The following is a 21,224-nucleotide window of genomic DNA, read 5'->3' as shown; positions in this document are numbered from 1 at the left end:
TCCCAAAATAAACTAATCAAATCATTCGAGGTGGAACCGGAGTGGGTCCAAATCACCTGACCAGCACGGTGCAGTCCAAAAGTAAATTGCCAACAAGCCACATCCATTTTAGAAATAAGCAGGTAAAGTACAGGAAGCAAAACACGAGAACAAGAAACCATAATTCATAATTGCAAGCGTTTAACTAGTACAAAACATCAAATAAAAGAAGGGAACGTAGGAACACACGTGCAGCTTACATTCAGTGTAAAGCAGCTTCTTTTTTGCTGTATTCAGGGTAAGCTTGAATAGACACTCCACATTCCATATCAGGCATTACAGAATTACTCGAACTACAGGTTTAGCAACCAAACTTATTGACCCATATTTAACATAAAGCCATAAAGATGAGAATATTATTAAGCTACTGCAACAGTCTCAGCAGTCTTATTTTCAGGTTCAGCTGGTGGGGCTTCAACTTCCCAGAAGGCAGTTTTCTTCCCGGTCTTGGAAACCGTCTGGAGAACTGCGTCGGGCTGCACGTTGCCAACCACGGTGACTTTCTGCTCCTTCATATCAATGTCGTAGGACTCCACTCCTGTAGATGGTTCAAAAAGCAACACAACCCACCAATATCAACAAAAGAATACATCGGCATTGGTTTATTTGGTTATCGGGTTGTGAAAACCGATGGTCTGGAAGAAGAAAAACATCAGAGAACAATATGGCTGTTGTTTGATATACAAATATATGAAATATCGTTTAGGTTCTCTCTCTTATGTTCAGGTGATACGGAGAAAAAAACATAGAAGCATGGCAATGTTGGACTCAACATCCCTCAACCTAAATCAACACTAAAAATCCTCAATAAGCGTAAGACGAAATACACAGCGGAAAATGCCCGCTACCATATAAAATCAACTTCCAAAAGAAATAGAAATATTCGCCTGAAACAGAGTCTAATTGCTGGCCAAAGCTCTTTTTCTTCCCAAGTCTATTTGCATTCATTAAACATAAACAACCATCCCAGGGAAGAATTTTAAAAAATCTGGTCCAATGCAAATTCTGCAATCCTATGATTCCTATCACAACCTTCTTGAATGGAAAGTTGGAGACCAAATTAAAAGACCTTCAACAGCATATCAAATCCCCACAACGTCATTGCTATATGAGTTAACATCTTAGATTAGGAATCGAATTGCCAATTTGTTTGTTTGTCGGTGACAGTTCTCTATTAGCCTAAGGCCTATAAGATGTAGTGAAATATCTGTGCTCACTTCCCCCCTCCAATATTTGCCACTTTTCTTCACTAAAGCCTAAGCAATATTCATGTAGGAGGTTTTGACATAATGTATAGAATGAGTTCAGTGAAAGATAAGAAGCAAATAAACATAATTCAAGACTCAAGATATAAAACCAGACCATCCATTTTGCCCAAAACCCGCCTGACAGCACCGGCACAGCCTTCACATGACATGCCAACCTTGAGAACAACAGTCTGCATGCAAACCAAAGGTTGTCACTTGTCAATATAAGAAGAAACAATCAATCAGTAAACAAATTCAATCCAACATACAAAAAACCATGTACTCCTTAGTAGAGCATAATATCATTAATTCATTACTCCAATCAACACAGGTACTAGCACAGAGTGCGATGACAACGTAACATGGACACAAGAGCCCACAAAATCCATGTTAAATGAGAAGGCCACATGCCCAATTAACACATGATGTATTATCAAGAAAATTACACAATCAATCACTAATGTGGTACGACTGTACGAGTACAAGCCTCCCAACATACTTGGATTGGTGTGATTAAATTGTGAGAAATAAGATGAATTGCCGAAAATGAGAACTCTCCCCTTGAAATGGTGAGCAAGGGTGAGAATTTGAGAGAAACCAGAATCACGTATTAGATCATTCTATTTCCCACCAAGGTAGTGAGATTTGGTGAGAATCAATGATAAACAACCACCCTTCATGTATGTTTAACCGTAAGGAGATTGTCAAGCAAAATACATATGAAGAAAATGTTGAATTCCCTTCCCAAGCTATGCAAGTGGTGAGAGTAACAGGAGCCAAGGGCTCCACCACAGCCTTCACTTCAATTCCCCAACAACAAATCAGGGGCACCGTTAGGCGCCGGATTCGCCAGTCACCATTGCCGGAAAAACCATTAAATTAGTTTTGGCATTTTTCCCTCTTGTAACACTACATATACATGCATATGTTGTGTGCGAGTGATAGAGGTGAGACAGAATGCAACTAGACGTATATTGAGAGTGAGACTTGAGTTTTCCGAAGTGTAAAAACTCCATAGTTTCCGAACTTTATAAAAAACTTTGTATTTCTTTATGGAGCGGGCATTCTGGCCAAACCACTTAAAGTTTACTTCTTTCCAATTATCTCCTTAAAAGTTACTATCCTAAAGGACCTAAACGTGTACCGCCACTATTACCTTTCTTCTGCTATTGTAAGCTAAGACAATCTAATAGCAAATTAAAAAATTTACGGCTGTCTTTCCTCAATTGCCTAAACCTCCAATTGGACCATAACCTTCTTATTCCCCATGAATACTATATTCCAATTAGAACATATAAGAACATGCACAAATTTTTGGGAGGAAACAGAATAGGCCTTGATTACCATTCCTCGATCCAAATTATCGGAAGCCAAAGTCATGCTACCATCAACAGATTCTATTATTATAATTCAAATAGCTTTAAATAAAAACCTAAAAGAACATGAGAATCCTACGCAAGAACGAGGATCGAATATCAATACGATTATTGCAGAGATGCATAAAAACACAAATCCACATGCAGATTGGGTGTATAAAAACCCTAATTCGAACAAATCGCGAAGAAGTACGAACGTGAGAGAGAAAGTGGTGAATCAATTACCTGCGACATGGCTATGACTATATTGGAACAAAAGAGGAGATTTGAAGAAACGGAGAGAGAGAGAGAGAGAGATTGGATGAGGCTTCTATCGGAGACGACGGGGGTTGGGTTTTTATAGAGGAGAAAAACAAGAAAGAAAAAAAAAAAGAAAAGGAGTGGACCCAAAAAAAATAAAAAAAATTATGTCATTAATTAGGACTAAAACGCACGTAATTACGTAATTACAGAGGAACAGAACCCAAAAAAGAGTCAACGGACGGAGAGATTATTCAGGGGGTTGGGGCACTCCGTGGCGGTAAATTCGGAACCTTATAAGTTATAACGCAGAGCTTAATTAAAGGGGTAGAGCATGATTTAAGTCGTTCTAAAAAAAAATTGTCAAGTTTATGTCGTTTATCTCTATAATCAATGGTGAAATACTTGAAGCAAATTTGCATAATTAAAAATATTTTTGAAAGGCTCGAATTATGCGCTACACTACACTACTACTATAATGCACCCTTGCGCCACATGGTCCTCGGTTCCGCAAAGTTGTACGCCATAACTCTTATTCACCACACACATTAGGGCAAAGCGGCAAAGTCTTGCACACTGTGTTAGTTCGTCTTGTCAATATGTGATGAATAAGAAGAAGGGGGACAGCACGTGGTGGTGGCCCAGTTGCACTAAATAATTTCCAAGAGAAGGGATCTTTTTGCTGAAATAATTTTCTCAATCTGATTTAGTATTTATTTATTTTTTTTAATGGCATTAGTAGCTTAAAATACACATGAATCTTAAGAACATCGAGGTCTACAGGATCAGCTATTTTAATAGAGAATTTGAGTTCAATTCTGTTACGCACACCGACCGGAGAGACCGACCATATGTTCCGATGGCACGCAGGGCCCGAGGCACAGATGATCCATGACGTTCAATATAATTTTTTTTTTTTAAATAAGTTGGCCTACGAAAAATCAGCTCAATCCAATATGTGCAGGTGCTCGATCCAATTTTTTATTTTTTTCATTCAGATTTCGGATCATCTATTCAGGGCCCAGAGTGAGCCTTGCGTGCCGTCGGTACGCACGGTCAGTTTCCTTAGACTTTTCGATTTGAGTTTTGTCAAGGGATTGCTTTTGCTTGTTAGAGTTGTTGTCATCCACCCCGAAGTCACATAATTTGCTTGCGGGAGCGGGAGCAGAAGTGCGAGCATAAAATGTCTTGAAACACATTTCAAATTACTAAAATTCGTGAGAATGAAAATTGAGAACTTGAGCACAATGTATTTTACTCCTAAAAAATTATATGACTAAGGTCTTACCTTTCACCCTCGATTGAGAAGTATAGACTATGCACCGATAGGTTGTGTGGATCCCCCAAACACGTGTCAACCCGTTGATTCGGTGAAGAATAACTTTGTTTAATTAATTGAGCTGATTTTTCCAAAGATTCTTTACGTATTACTTTTTACAAATTCAACAATTTTCGATTATTGTATGGAATCCATAGTGTGCCTCACACACCTCATCGATACCAAATCTCTACCCTCAATTGGTACCCATAACCGACTTCCAAACCTTAAGCCAGTATTTGAATGTCAAAATTTCAGAAGGAATTTATTATTGGAAAACCAAAGTTTTCTTTTCGTAAGTTCTTGCATTGGTGGAAATCGTTCAAGTCCTTGTTGAGGTTCGAATAAGCTAATTTTTTACAAAAATTCTTAAAAACATGTTTTAAATAAATTGAATGACTCTGATCAATTGTGTTGAGCCCCAAGATTGTCCCCACACAATCCGGTGCACGTTTGGCATCCACCAAATGGTGTACCTACAATTTTTGTTTGCAAAATGTGGTGAGTTTTCTCTATTGATAAAGGCTATTGATTTTGTCACTTCCTTTTTTGTTAACGTCACTCCTCTGCAAGTGTATTTTTGCATCAAAAATACATTTGCAGGAGAGTGGCGTCAACAAAAAAAAAGAATGACAAAATCATTTCCCTTGATAAATGGACTAAAACCCATGTTTTTACGAATTTTTAGACAGATAACAATAATCACATGTGTCAAGTAAAGATTATCAGTACCATTTAACGAAACAACTTGACTATGACCATTAGTTTGAAGATCAAAAAATTTAGTGAAAATTCACCCTCATGCTAATGAGACTTTGAGGTGGTTGGTTGGTTTTGGTTGTTCAACCACGTACATCAAACATCAAATATAGTTAGGTACCAAATACATCCACTGAGATTCCTTTGAATCAAAGTTTGTGGAGGACAAGTATACTCCCATTTTGATTGGGTAAATTTCACTGACCTCCCCTGAGGTTTCTGACATAGACAGATACCTCCCCTAAGGTTTCTGAAATAACAGTGCTCTCCCTTACTTTTACTGACATTGTCACAAGTCCCCCTTCTGTTAAATTGCTTGCAAACGGTGTTAAATACACAATAGGATGACAAAATTGCCCTTGTTTAATGTGTGCTGCCTTCTTTTTGCACTCATTCTCTCCCTCCCTATTTTTTCCAAATAAATTTTTGTTTATGGAGAGCAAGACTAAGAATAAAACTATTAAAGTAATTTATTTTTCAAACTCACGCTATAGAGGTACTTAGGCTCCATTCTAGAAACCTTCTTAAAAAATAAGTACTTATTTTGGAACTTCTCAAAGAAAAATAAGAAGGGTTGTTCCAGAAAACTCAAATAAGCAGCTTATTTCACATTTTCAAACTCAAAAATAACGTAAATGAAAAATAATTTTTCAATTTTTTTTGCAACGTATTAAAAATCTCAATAAGATCTATCAAATAAGATCCATATTGATAGGAAAATTATTTGCGTAAACACATGATTTTTGAGCTTAAAGTTGCCTCAACCAAAAAATAAGTACTTACTTCTTATTTTGTGGAACAAGCCTTATTATTGAACAAAAAATAAGAACTTATTCAAGTTCTGGAACGGGGCCTTAATTATTATAATCAGAGAGCCTTTGGACTAAATTATTTTTTGGTAGCAGTTAGTCTATTTAACTTTTAGTTATCTTTTTTGATAATTTTACTTCACATCTATCGTCTCAACGAGGGAAATCAAAAAAGTATAAAAATATAGATGAAAGTTAAAAAGAAGTTTATATAAGACGACACTAAAGACACTAAAAGATTATTTTTGTCTTTTTCAAACTTTTTTAGTCTTTAATTAGTGTACGTTTTTCAACCTTGATCAATGTTGTTACACCTTTTCAATTTCTCTCGTCAACACAATTGATCAACTTTGAACTAATTTTACATATACATCGTGTGTTATAAAAATAAAAAAGGCCAAAAAAGTAATTAAGTTTTTTAATTAAACCATTTGCAAGAATGACTGTTTAGTGTAGATGTAAGAAATGCTCTCATATGTTGTGGTATAGGAACACATCAAACAAATGCACTTAAAATGAGAAAAAATTATTTCCGGCTCGGCCCTCATTTCACGTGGCTTTTCTGGTCTTTATTTGTTATTTTCGTCATACTTTATTTCCATATTAATATAACTGAGATGATCTTTTGCTCGAAAAAGAGAGAGGTAAAAATAGGCATTCCAAATTGAGGGTACATTAAATCTCAATAGAAAAGAAATTGGAAACAACCATTATAGCTAAGAATTTGGTTCAGTTTTCGACTTGAACGACCATTTTTCTTAGAAAGTATCTTGCAAGGTGAATTTAATAAAATATGATTCAAGTGATTTATTTAACAAGCAATTATGTCTTTAACTGGATTATTGATGAATCATAGTTAATTTGAGTGGATTCTCTATATATACTATGTATTGCCAATGCATCTTTTAAAATAAAAATAGACATATGGATTACTTGTGTAATTGATATTGGTAAAAAATAACAATGTGAGTTGATGTGGAAAAAAACAACAAAGTATATTTTCACAGATTTAACAAATAATATAAAACTAAGAGTTGTAGTAGACCATATAAGGTAGAGGGTAGTATTGGCATTTTCAAAGGAAGACAGCCATGACATCACCATTCCTAAGCTATTTCCGTCAAATTTCTGACGTCTGGGTGCTGGAGGGGGGAATCATGACAATGTCAGTAAAAGAAAGGGAGGGCAGTGCTATTTCAAAAACTTCAGGGGAGGTATCTGTTTATGTCAGAAACCTCAGGGGAGGTCAGTGAAATTTACCCATTTTGATTCAAAAAAGTTTGTCCAGTACTCTTGTACTACTGTTGGCCATGGATGTACTACAAGAACGTACAAAAATCATCCCATAAAAAGCTTTCATCTCCGGGTCGTTTCGGCCGCTTGGCAGGGGCCGTTTGGCAGCGTCGACCCCGGATCCATCTTTCCTTTGTTCATTTGCAAAGATGATTTCCGTGTATTTTTGTAGCCCTGTGATTGTTTTTCGTCCCGTCTATTTGTGAAGCTTAGAACCAAACCGCGGTGCATTTTTTTCCATGACTTGAAGAATAGAAGAGAAAGAAGCAATTGCAAAAGAAAAAAAAAACTGGAATTAATCGGTTCGCCACTTAGACGAATAGAAGAGAAAGAAGCAATTACACTAGTCCGCTCTTGTAAACTTATAATCTAAAAACCTATTTCGGTATTTTTTATTTTTTCTAATTTTTTGTTTAGCTTTTCGTAATAATTTTTGGAATTAATCGGTTCGTCACTTAGACGAATCGGTTCGTCTCACTTAAACGAATCGGTAAAGAATAAAAATATGTACCGATGTTGAAAAAATTAAAATAAGGCTGCATTTTAGACAAATAAGACAACTACTTGATACTTTTTTCGTTATTAGTAAACTTTTTTTCTTTGCTTGATACTTTTTTCGTTTCCAGTAAACTTTCTAGACTCCTCTCATCGAGACGAACGATTAATCTGAAAAATTATGACGAAAAACTAAACAAAAAATACCGAAATTGTATAGATTATAAATTTGCAAGAACCCACCCTAATACAAACCTCAATGTGTGGTTTGTTGCAGCACTAATAATTTGGGACGGCCCAAATATGGCCCAAACAGTTGTCTAATCCTTGGGTGACTATTTGGGTTATAACATGACCCAAACCGCGTTTATGACCCAAACCGAAAGGCGGTTTTTGGACTTTGCTCGGGATTGGGCCCTTTGGCCTACAAAACCGTTCTTATTTTTTGAACCTTTCCTATAAAACCCAAAAGAATTGAGAAGCCTTTAAGCAAAACTTCGAGTGCAGGAAGCAGCTCACCGCGAGTCAGGCTCCTCTCCAATCCCTTTAAATGGAACACAGCGAAATACTTTCTCCAATCCCGGGCCCAAAAAAACTCTTTTGATCCCATTTCAATGATCGGGACCGTTCACATTTTTTGAATTCATTGCGAGCATCAAGCATGTCAAAAATCAGTTTGATCGACTGTCGTTTGATATGATTTCGAAACACATTTATATGGCAAAGGAAGTAGAAATGAATGAGTTTTGTTCCAGTTATGCAATCTTATTTTTTGTAAAATAATGTGTTCCAAAATCATATCAAATGATGTGAGATCGTTAAAATTTGATACGGGCCGAGATTGGAGAGGGGTCGGACTCGCTCAGTACCCTGTGAACCTTTGCTTAGCACCGGTCCTCAAATTGGTAGTATATTTCATAGTGTCTGACCATATTGCTGGAGCTATCGCCTCATAATTGGCATTCACTTGTTATATCCACATAGAGTATGATGGATTATCTCTCTCACTCGATTGGTATGAATTCAATCGCATAATCCTTCAAAATGCTCTGCGCTCCTGCTCTCAATCCTTATGTTGTGCCCACGCTTTCAATTCTCACTCTCACGAATTCTAGTAGTTTGAGATGTATTTCGAAGACGCTCACCCTCACACTGGCGCACGCTTGTGCGAATTATGTGAATTAGGTGCGAATCTACACTACTCCAGCAGGAAGACACGATGGAGAAAAAAGCTCACGAAAAATGTTAATTTGCGAAGATAATCAGGAGGAAGTCACAAGTTAAACCATAGCCCTTGGTAAAAAAAATGCCTCTCAGGATCCAGAAAAACCAAATCACAAGATTTACCAGTAGGCAGAATACAAACCCCACTTGCTTCCCAAGAAAACCCTCAACTTTACGGGCAGGCTCTCCAAGAAGTCAAGGGTAGGAGTGTAATTTCGACGTTTTCGGGGAAGAATTGGAGTGAGTTTTGGTGTGGCTGGTTCACATGCTGCTGCATCAACTGATCATGAGATGATGAATGGCATGAACGTGAACCCTATAAAAGGGGTGAAGAGAGGCATGTTCCCAAACACATCCAATGATCCAAAGAAAAATCTCCCAATCATCCAGTATGTCTGCGTTGCCTAAGAGTCCTGTTTCCATGAGGATGAGCTTGGTGGTCCTTTTCATGCTATGGTTCTCGGCCACCGTAACGACGGCGGTCCAGCCCCGCATCGTGAGGTGCCGGAGACAGCGTGAGTTTCCGCGTTGCTTCAACGTTCCCGCTCCCTGCCCCCCGACCTGTCTTCGAACCTGTTTCATGGACTGTGCCACCTGCAAACCCGTCTGCAGTAAGTTAATCCAACTCTTTTTATCTCACGATCACGATGTTAACTCTTTTTGTTATGAGATTCTAACATCGCCGTTGAATTGCTAAATTTGACAACCTATGTGCAAACATCCTTGTACGGCACGAGAGAGAGTTTTTTTTTTTTTTTGGCTCGGCGAAAGTTAGCAGTAGTTATTGAGGTTTGAAACTCTGTTAAATGCACCATAGCTAGTTGCACGAAACTTCTTATTTCGCCATGCAAATTTTGAGTGCAGGCTGAAATGAGTTTCAATAAGAAGTTGAATCAACAAATATTTCGTATATAATATGCCAGCTAAGAACTCATAAATGTTCTCTTGCAAATAGGATGCAATACCCCTGGTGCTGTTTGCGAGGACCCTCGCTTCGTCGGCGGCGACGGCATCACATTCTACTTCCACGGCAGAAAAAACCAAGACTTCTGCCTGGTCTCCGACTCCGACCTCCACATCAACGCCCACTTCATCGGCAAGCGGAACCCTAATCTCAACCGAGACTTCACCTGGGTTCAATCCATCGGAATCCTAATCAACAACCACAAACTCCTCGTCGCCGCCAAAAAAACGTCCAAATGGGACGACAACGTCGACCGCCTCGCCATCTTCCTCGACTACAACCCCGTATCCCTCCCCGCAGCCGAGGGCTCCGAGTGGAAATCTCCGGCCATCACCGCCACCCGAACCGCGGCAGCTAACCGGGTCACGATCGAAGCCGCCGGTGCTTTTCGGGTTACTGCGGCAGTGGTCCCGATCACGCCCGAGGAATCTAAAGTTCATGGGTATAACATAACTGATGACGACTGTTTTGCTCACTTGGAGCTTGGGTTCAAGTTCTACAACTTGACTGATTCAGTGAACGGAGTTTTGGGACAGACTTACAGGAGTGATTACGTGAGTAAGGCAAAGGTGAATATGCCAATGCAGGTGATGGGTGGGGCAAATAAGTACTTGACTTCTCACATATTTGCTACGGACTGTTTGGCTTCTCGGTTCGGTTCGATTAATCGTGTTTCTTCGAGCAAGAACCGGGGGACAGAGTATTCAACCATGAAGTGCAGCACCGGGGTGGATGGCAGCGGAGTGGTTTGCAAAAGATGATAGATAGATTCAGATATATCTGAATCAACTAAAGAATAAGCTCTGATCAGATAGTGAACAAGTTTGGTGTTAGTGTTACTATGTACTGCCTGTATGGTTTAACTCTTTGATCAATACCATAAAAGAGGGCATTTAAAAGAAACATTATACTAGCAATAGCTAAAAAAAGGTGACTGCGTACTAATCTTGTGCTCATACTCAAGGGATTTGATGGCGGACTTATAAAGCCACCTACAGATGCTCTACGCCCAATCATTCCGAATGGAAAAAAAAAACCAGTATATCTTTCCGATATCAACTAGTCTATATATTCTTCAATTCATATTTGAGGTACTAAGCAAATGGATGAAACGAGGCTGTTTAATTTCAAAATTTTCAGAGATATGGAAGCAGTAAACAGAATCATAAGATTGAATGGTGCAACCGTCAACACTTAGGTATTTCCATCTTATAACACTATCGGTGGCATAACCTAAGCTATAAATGAGGGAGCCAATATGGTCTAAATTTACGGAGAAGAACCTTACTTGGACAGCGAAGAGAGCAACAGGGCTAAATGTGATAGTAAGCATTTAAAGATGATTTTACTAATTTTGTGACGTAAAAAGCTGTTTGACTTTGGCCTCTACTTCCTACATTATTTATTCTTCCACCACCGTCGATTTGTTTCTTCTAGCATGTAACTAGAACGATCAAATAATGAGAATGGCATAGCATCTAAATTATCTACAAGCACTAGATACAAAGGAACAAAAAAAATTACAAGCACAATCAGCCTAGGAGGACTCGGGAAAAATAAGTGGTGCTTCGATGTTGTCTGTATCATCAGCTGAATCGATATTGGACTTTGATTCTATTTGTAGCATGGACGTGTAACATAAAGATATCACCTGAAATGCATGAACATTTGCAGTCACAGAGAGAGAGAGAGAGAGAGAGAGAGAGACAGATTACTTACCATGCACAAAGATGCACAGATAATACTGAAACCTTTACAGTTGAAAGGTGCATTGCTGGACAAAAACCAAGCTGGGGAAACATTGAAAACAAACAGTTAAAGCAAGTTAAGTGAAAGGATATTGATGGTCTAAGCAACGGAATTGTGTATGCAAACTCACAGGTCAATGGGCTCATTGCAAGGGGTGATAACAGATCTGCAATTGATTGCACTCCAGCAATGAATCCTTGTGCTTTTCCCTGTGATTGAACTGAACTTAGAAAGTGATGCAAGGGCTCAGATGGTGAAAATGCAAATGAGTTTGCTAAAGAATGCCCAACCGTCAAAAATAGGGGACCAAAAAAAGAAGGGAAATATATCTTCATAACTGACTTCAATGGTTAACCAGAAGGTAGAAAGTAGAAACCCAATCGAGGCAAGAAATTTCTCAAAATTTGTCTGATCATGGTCATTTTAAACTCGAAACCAGCTGAGTTCAGAGGAAAACTGAAAACTCCACCTGGATGAATGAAACAGCAAGAGGGGCCTACTTCGATTTGCTAAACAAACGTATAAGAATATACTATCACCCGTGTCAATGAGGAGAAGAGAAATTCTCAAGAATGAGACCGAAATTTCAGCTAGTGTAAAATGCATCAAAGAAGAACTAAGTGGGATTTGGGGATTTCCCTCCATGTGGGTAGTCCATGGCTGGCACCTACGTGTTCAGAACAGCATTTTTTTCTTTCCAGTTTTTGCAACTCAATTCCTCATCTTGGGTTTCAGCAATCTGAAAGCTTTTAATAGTTATCTAAATAACTTCAAAGAAACCATATCACTCCACCAACCTGATCTGCTGAGCTTGATGCTTTTGATATAACAGCATAAGTCTGGCACATTAGAAAATTAAATGGGTTTATAAGTGAGCCATAAGATTGACAACAGTCAACAATATACTCCATCTTTTCTAACAAAATTGTGGGACAACTATAAACTATCATTGCAAATGGCACTTACGGAAGGTTTCACAAGGACAAAGATGACTCCAAACGAAGCACTTAGATATGGTACCTGCGTTTTCAACGATTCCCGGCCAACACGAGTAAGATGATGAGATACAACAAGGGCAACAACGTGTATTTTAGGTGCAATGTAATCAATGAATGCAAACTAGCAAAACAAGAGTTTTGGTATATAGGAGTACATACCCAAGAAGCCCAAGCAAAGCCATAAAGCAATGCCTGTGGATTGGGGAGGGGGAACTTCCATGAGATCATGAAGTGCAAAGCTGCAGGCAGATTAAATTAAGGCAATGAAGGACAACTCACATAAGCTATCGATGAAAGTAAAGCTGCACACAATATCTTTTTCTCCCCAACCAACGGATTGATGAGAGGAAGCACCACCATCTTGAAGCATGCCATACCATGAAAAAGATTGTAAGTGGAGGATTTCAACATTAAAAGAACAACTAAAGGATAGTTAACGTGCTCGACTAAGTTAGAAATCCGGTGCTCAGGGACATTAGACAAAAGGGAGGAAAAAACATGTAAATCACCGGCATGTGTGATCCCTGCCAATTTGAAGGATAGTGGAAGGATGGAATTGCAAAACAATCGAAAAACATACGGGGGGACAACATCAATTCTTCTATACGGTGAGTCTCTACAGAGGGTGAGAATCTCGCACTTGCCCACCACCACCCTGCGGTGGCCAAGCTTGCCCTCACTCTCTTGGTCTTTGTCACCGAAGACAACCTCCTCCAAAAAGTGACCACGTTAAGTACTTTGTACTCGTTGTTAATTGGTTCAAATCCTCATTACTATTGGAATTCGAACCAACTAACATGGAGCTCATCCATTCAAAAAATACCAAAGGGCCTACTCTTGCTCCTGGTCATATCTTCTGGGGGCGTTATACTCCTAGACATGAGACAGTTTTTGCTTCCATGGCATAGGGATGAGAACGATGCAGAGGCATTAAGGGTCCGCAAGCAAATGATACTAAATCATCGGGCATTCTACGAAGACAAAACAAATCAAGACTATGTCACAGCTTTTAAAAATAGGGGATATACAATGAACCAAACCATGTTTGGTAATGATGAGAAGGACTTCGAATACCGGACTCAATACGAGACGATTTACGTGAAATGGTTGAAGCCCGTCTCTGCTACGTAAGCACTGAACTGAATGGGTCATATCTTGAATATCGGAAAGAGGGCAGGTGCGGCTTTTTAGTGAGTAATCAACAGCAAAGACTTCTAGGTGCAAGAAGCTCACCCACAACAAGCAAAGGTGACCCACTATTTTATGTGCTCCAGGCAATTCAGAAGAGTATGGAGATGGTAAAGCGCATGGGTCTTGTATGGTTCAGAGTGATTGTTTGGGTGCGATACAGTGCATTCATAGCAAACATTGCAACTTTAGATACTGCGACGAACTCAATTAGATCATGGATCTTTACGAAAGCAATAACCCATGCAAGTTTTGGTTCAAATTTGTTTTCCGAGAAGGAAACATGGCAACTGATTTCCTTTCGAAGATGACAATCCGGGAGATCAATCAAGTAGAAAAATTCGATGATGGATGGAAGGCAGTTACACTTTTCCATTGAGAGTTCTCAAATACAAACATGCCTACAATTCTTGCCAAAATTGTGGAGGATGATGCACTTGGAAAAGTGAGGACTAGACATCGTGCTTGAGAATTCAAGTAGCTTGGTGTAGATGAATTTGCCAAGGTTCATCTTCAAATCTAGAGCTTGTAGCTGAAAACAAAATTTTCTCTTACTCTGCTAAACAAAACTAGAACTATTTAATCTAAAAAAAGGTAGCGTTCCAGCAAAGCATAGATAATTGTGACATATTAGCACATACGATTAAATTTATATCACTTGACTAATTTCAAATCTTCTCCATTCTCTAGATTTGAAGATGAACCTTGGCAAATTCATCTACATCAAGGCTACCTGAATTCTAAAGCACGATGTTTAGTCCTCACTTTTCCAATTGCATCATCCTCCACAATTTTGGCAAGAATTGTGGGCATGTTTGTATTTGAGAACTCCCAATAGGAAAGTCTAACTGCCTTCCGTCCATCATCAGGTTTTCCTTCTTGATTGACCTCCCGGATTGTCATCTTCGAAAGGAAATCAACTGCCATGTTTCCTTCTCGGAAAACGAATTTGAACCAAAACTTGCACGGGCTATTGCTTTCGCAAAGATCTAATCGAGTACGTCGCGGCATCTACAGTTGCTATGCTTGCTACGAATGCACTATATCGCATCCAAACAATCACTCTGAACCATACAAGACCCATGCATTTTACCATCTCCATACCTTTCCGAATTGCCTGAAGCTCATAAAATAGTGGGTGGGTGAGCTTCCTACACCTAGAAGTCTTCCTGATGATTCCTCACTAAAAAGCCACACCTGCACTCTTTCCGATATTCAAGATATGACCCATCACAGTGCAGTACATACGTAGCAAAGACGGGCTTCAACCATTTCACGTAAATCCTCTCGTATAGAGTTCGGTATTTCGATGTCATTCTCATCATTACCAAACATTCTTTCAAGGGTTTGGTTCATTGTATCTCCCATGCTTTTAAAACCTGTGATAAAGTCTTGATTTGTTTGGTCTTCATAGAAGGCCCGATGATTCAGTATCATTTGCTTGCATGCCCTCAATGCCTTTACAACATTCTTATCCCTATGCCATGGAAAGCAAAAAGCGTCTCATGTCTACGAGGATAACGCCCCCCAAAGGTATGAACCAGGAGGAAGAATAGGCCCCTTTGATATTTTTTGACATAATGCACTCCACGTTAATTGGTTTGAATCCCAATAGAAATGAGGATTTGAACCAATTAACGAGAGTACAAAGTACTTAACATGGTCACTTTTTGGACGAGGTTGTCTTTGGTAACAATGACTACGAGGGTGAGGGCAAGCTTGGCCGCCCCAGGGTGGTGGTGGGCAAGTGCGAGATTCTCACCCTCTACAGAGACTCACAATGGAGAAGAATTGATGTTTTCCCCCCCACATGTTTTTCGCGGCCGAAGTGTTATGTAAGTTCATAGAAGAAAGAAAAGGACACCCAAAAAAAATACCTGAGATACAATAGATCCTATTCCCACCATCATCAGGATTTCTGAAAATTGATTTTTGTTGAAACCAAAGGCCGATTTCAGATAGTACTACAGAAGGAGAATGAAAGTCATAGTTGTAATAGTTCCATGTCAGTGGAGTAAATTGGCTCAGAAATCAGATTGTAGCATTCCAAGATCAGTTTTCAGTGCATTCAATGGCCTTGAAATGGAGACCTTATCCTGAGGTCGTTGGAACGCTCCCTCTCCCAAATCCTATATATATCAGTTGTATTCTATTTGTAATGCGTGGTTGTACTTGTATCACAAAAGCAATAGTGAGAAAGAGAGGGTGAAGTTGAGTGTTGTAAACTCTCCACACATAGTGAAGCCGCTGCGCTGTGGATGTACCCGATTTTGGGGAACCACAAAAAAATTCTTGTGTTTCTCTGTGATTGATTTATGACTCGTGTGTGTGTTTGGTTTGTGATCTGTGGTAGCAGAACAATGTCACTGTGTAGTTTTAAACACATAATCAACTAGAAAGTATCAGTAATGGATGCAAACAGGTGCAAATTATCTTCTGTCTAAAATAAAACAAACTTTTGTTAGTGTTCACCAGTTTTCTACATAACTAATAGAGATGATGTTAGAAAATATTTTCATCACAAAAATGCAACCAACCACCGGATCTGTTTTATACTTTAATGGCATTGTACTAGTACGGACAAATTATTCCAACTGTTGTGCCTTAAACATAAAGGGTATATTTTGGGGCTACATATGGGCATATAAATCGGTGGAATAATACTAACGATTATCCTGTTAAAGATATATCATTTAGCTTTGTGATATTGATAGGCGACATACCAGTAAGACACTGCTGATCCCTGACATCCCCAATTCATAATAGAAGGAAACAAGCGATATTCCTTTAAGCGTTTGACTGTGAAGTAAAACAGAGCCCTTTAGTGGTGACGCTTCAAGTTCTCCAAGTACAACATCAGTAATACGCTGATGTCCCAAAGGAAAAATAGAAATATGAAAATATACAGTAAAAAAATTGGGATTGGGACACTAGCGCCGTGTTTGTTACTTTTGCAGTGTAATTGCCCTAAAATATAAATTCGCTTACTTTAGCAGTTGTCCTTCATAAAGAGAGGTTTTTCTCAGGTTTTCAGGCTGGATTTTAAAAACGTTTTTAAGCTAGCTTTTTCCATGATATGATCTATCCTTTTCAGCTGAGAACAAACGGTCATCACTGATGCTAGAGACAAAAGTACCTGCTCAAAACAATAGTTGTGGCATGTCTCATTGAATTGTATCATTCCTCAACAATCATAAATGCCTTGTGCAAGCAACCCAAATGCTGGTCATGTCTTGAAGTTGGTTTAACTGTCTCAACCAGAAATAGGTACATGTAAACTGGACAAAAGACCAAGAGGGCTATAGATACCTGAAACAATAAGCTTTATCAGTAGGATTTACAACATGGATATTAAAAACAGATTCAACATCGTATAATGCCGGAACTACAGAACCAACATGCCTCAAAAATGTAACCTTCAGGAAGAAAACGCGCTAGTGCATTTCCAAGCACATGTGCAGCAGAAAAGAGGCCTGTAATCCAACTGAATACTGCTGCCCTCTTACTTTGATCAACAATATCTGCCTGCCATAGAAAGGAAATTCTGATCTCTAATAACCCCAGCTGAGATACGTTCTAAATATCACTGAGGGGAAACTCTCACCACATAAGCGACAGAAATGCAGAATATACTCCCTTGACTTATAATGTATGAAATGGTACGGATCACATAATAAGCATAAACAGAGGCTTTTGACTCATTGATAGCAAGCAAAGCTGAAATAGCAACATGGTAAGGTGAGCAAAACAAACATTATTGACCCTTAAAAAACCCATTAACCTGATAAAAACATAATGTGTGGTGAAGTTTGACCCATTTACCTGATAAAAACATAATGTGTGGTGAAGTTTGATGTTAACATCATTAACATGCTATAGCATAATCTCCAGCACCATGATAAGAGTATAGTATATATTGGGAGCCAGGGGTTGTCTAAGCGCAGGCGTATGTAGATCAGTCTTGTTAGTTAGAATACCACACTATTACAGATCGATAGTGTAAAACAAAATCAAAAGATGATTCTAGAGAAGGACTAGCCGGCATTTAACTCTTAAATAGTGTTGGTTTTACAGGAAATTTCCACAGCTAGCTGTACCCACCAACACCAAATGCATTTTAATTCGTAGAAATATGAAGTTACAAATTCCACAAAAACTTACCAAAAGGGACTATTGTAGTAGATACAGTAAGGAGAAGCAGCGGTTTTCGCCCATACTCATCTGCTAGTTGGCCTAGGACTGGAAGCACCACCATCTTGAAAATTCCAACAACCTATCAAGTAGAAAGATATACACCCTTCTTGATCAAATTAACTTGCTACAAACAAGAAAAGAAGTCGAAAGCTTAAATTGCAACTGCAGCTATTTTTATTAGTCAGATGTATCAAAATTTTAGAAGTCAATCGACTATTTACTATATATGCGTTAAAGAAGCTTATAAATTTAACAGTTAAGCAATATATCAGGAAAAATTACCGGTGCACGTATTTGAACACACTTTAACAGTACTCTCACAGCTTGTGATGTGATAAAAACACCAAATAGCATCCGAATTTGATGTTGATCTCACTTGATTATTTAAGAAGTTGTCCGTCTACTTTTAGATATTAAGATTTGCATTTCCTTCATTTCTGAAAGAATTCAGCAGGGGTGCCCAATGCCCATAAGAAAGAATTCAGTTGTATGTCACTTCAATCCACTTAAGACCTCTAACCCGGTCCCCAGACAATGACCCGATCAACGCCAGTCTTTCCCCGAAAAGAAAGTGTTTTTCTACTGCTCAATTGCTTAATACGTTTTCTCATCTGTCCAATTTGGTTAATTGGTTACTTGCTTCTTCCCATTGCTAGACGCCGAGATCTAAATTAATTCTCCTAGTTTAAGTCAAAGGTGCTTGTATTTGCTTTTGCTTATTCATTCCATCTTCATAAAATAAAGTTGTGCTCTAAAGTCCCAACAACTAGGTTAGACACTTTATGAACAAGAAAACAAGACATAATAAAAAATCGAAGAAAGAAACTATAAATTGTCTAACCTAAGCTTTACTATGATAAGGCCAGCTGGCCAGTACAGTAGCAAAACTATAAATCCAACAGAAAAAAACATATGATAAACAAAAGACAATGACATATATAGATCTTTATATATCCTTCTATATATGTCATTGTCACTATTACATGGTCCACTAACTTAACGATTACATGAAAGATCAGTAGCCTCATCTTTGATGTCTATCAAACTTGCAAGAAAAAACTTGATTGTTTAAAGAGCAAGTTGTTCTAAAACTACGTTAGTAAAAAACTAGTGCTAAAGACTAGTATTAAAAACAACTTTGCTTTTCAGCTCCACGGACCAGGACCTCAATTAATTTCCTTCCCTTCGTGATACATAAACTTCAATGGCCCAAAATGCATGCCATTGTGTGCTTACAAAGGCAAAACACAAAGGGTTCAAGTTGCATCAAGCTTTTATCCTTACATGTACCCACCAATTTTATGAATAAAGAAGCTGACAACCCAAAAATACTCTCTGTTTTTTTTTTTTTTTGGTCATGGATATCGTAAGTGGGTTAGTGGGTTAGTGAGTTAGATAACTACAAGGGGTGTCGGCTAGAAGCCCTGGTCACAAGTACTCCTAATGTAACGCCCCCAAGCAAACCACTGGCCTAATACCCTGATTTTGATCTCCAAGCCACACCATATGGCCCAAAAGCTTACCTTGAGGTATTACACCTAATCTTTGACGAATAGTTTTTAACACTATAATATTGGCAAACATACACGCAAAATGATATCTATCCTACAATGGTTGCAGCTCATAGAACAATTACCTGATAGACACCAACACCATCCACACAATTTAATATGTTACTAATTCAAACAATAAAAAATTAGTAGCTGAATAAACAAAGGAATAGCTTCCATAAAGATACTTGAATATGAAATTCCATAGTTTCTGATTTCTACTCTTCATAATTGTCCAACCCATATCTCTCAGCATCAAAACTCTAAATTTTTATAATGGTAAGCCGTAAGCCTAACCTGTTAAAATTGGATTTGAAATTCACAATTCACACCCAAAAATTGAATCATACAGACACGCTAAGAAGACAGTTTGGTCCCAAGTGACATATGTATAGTCAGTTCTACTAGCCGTAGCGCACTGGACCCTTTTTGGGCCTTCTTGTGGTTTGTCCTTCCTCTGGTTTGATGCCTTGTGCTTGGATCCCTTCAATCTTTGTAATTCGTTTTCAAAGATTAATATAATCCTTTTTCGTTGTGCAAAAAAAAAAAAACGTAGCCCGCTGGACAATGAATAATGTACACATTACATCAAGGTACTTTTAGCAAATATTGATGCACTTTCACAAATATTTATAAACATTTCACTGATATCCATACACTTTCTGGACATTAACCACTGTCTACTGGACTATAATCAACATTTTCCCCATGATAAAATATAACTCTGGAATCAAGTAACTCAACAGTCATGTTTGATTGGACTGACTGATAATGAGCGAATATGCATCCGAGCAATCTCATCGGACTAAGAAGAGCTTATTAAGGTATTGTAAATCCTATACTTTTTAGTATTGGTTATCCAACGAATATGCAATCTCTCAATTATTTGAGATATATAAAAATTAAAAAATGTCTCCATTAATTGGCAGCCGTCACGTTTAAATACCAGAAAAACAGAGTTTATGTAATTCAATCCCATGTCCGAACATACTTCAGATAAGGAAGTTAAACACAGCAAAAACACAGTCATTTTCGTCATCAATTCGTCGCTTCCATTTGCGGGGCAACCAAACGAAGAGGAATGAAACAGAGAGAGAGAGATAGAGAGAGAGAGAGAGAGAGAGAGAGAGAGAGATGGGGGAGATTATATACCGTCTGCTGGAGGCCATTGATGTAAATAGCTTTGGAGCATGTGGAGAGTCGGGGGCAGAGAGCTCCGGTGGTGACGTCGACGAGCACCGACACAGTCATCTCCTCCGCGATCCAATGCACGCAGAGAGGCAACAGTAGGAGAACCAGAGGTCTCAGCTCTCTCATGCTACTCTCCCACCCCATTCTCTCCATCTCCCTCTCTCTCTCTGTCTCTCACGCACTCTCTGAAATCTATATATAGATCGAGAAGTTTCCAAAACACGGAGTACTATGGAATGATTTATGACCTTTTGTGACTTTATATACAAATTGTTTGTGATCTACTGCAATTAGGGGCGTAAGTGAGCCGAGACGAACCGAGTTTGGGCGCGCTTGAGCTTGGCTCGTTTACTAAACAAGGTAAAAATTGGAGCTCGAGCCTTAACGAGCCGAGCTTAGTCATTTTCTAAAGAGTTGTGCTACGTGCACAGCAGCTGTGCACAGACCCTTTTTCTCCCGCCTTGGGTCGCACAAAGATGATCGAAACCGCTCATTTTGTTCAAAATATGTTGTTTAAGGTCTCTGTAAATATGAAGTGATTTTGGGTGTTTTGTTAACGCCTGTAACGATATCGAACGAAGCTCATTTTT

General features: G+C 38.6%; 1 protein-coding gene and 1 pseudogene across 1 annotated transcript; both read right to left on the bottom strand.

Annotated features, from left to right (window-relative positions):
• Nucleotides 1-146: 146 nt before the first annotated feature.
• Nucleotides 147-3,173, bottom strand: LOC131300644 (copper transport protein ATX1-like). Its single transcript, XM_058326577.1, has 3 exons — nt 2,888-3,173; nt 1,402-1,477; nt 147-577 (listed from the first exon to the last, which is right to left on the bottom strand). Exons 1-3 carry the CDS (start codon nt 2,894-2,896, stop codon nt 399-401), a joined length of 264 nt encoding a protein of 87 aa, XP_058182560.1. The 5' UTR covers nt 2,897-3,173; the 3' UTR covers nt 147-398.
• Nucleotides 3,174-8,889: 5,716 nt separating this feature from the next.
• LOC131300643 (uncharacterized) lies at nt 8,890-20,850 on the bottom strand (annotated as a pseudogene).
• Between the last annotated feature and the right edge of the window lie 374 nt (nt 20,851-21,224).

This window comes from Rhododendron vialii, chromosome 9a (genome assembly GCF_030253575.1).
Source record: "Rhododendron vialii isolate Sample 1 chromosome 9a, ASM3025357v1".
Classification (NCBI taxonomy): Eukaryota; Viridiplantae; Streptophyta; class Magnoliopsida; order Ericales; family Ericaceae; genus Rhododendron; species Rhododendron vialii.
The sequence above is the reverse complement of the archived record's forward strand: the minus strand, read 5'-3'. Positions and strand labels throughout refer to the sequence as shown.

Coding starts and splice junctions, on each gene's coding strand:
- LOC131300644 (XM_058326577.1), bottom strand. Junction 578..1,401: donor GGTTTTGGGCAAAATGGATG/GTCTGGTTTTAT, acceptor AACCATCTACAG/GAGTGGAGTCCTACGACATT.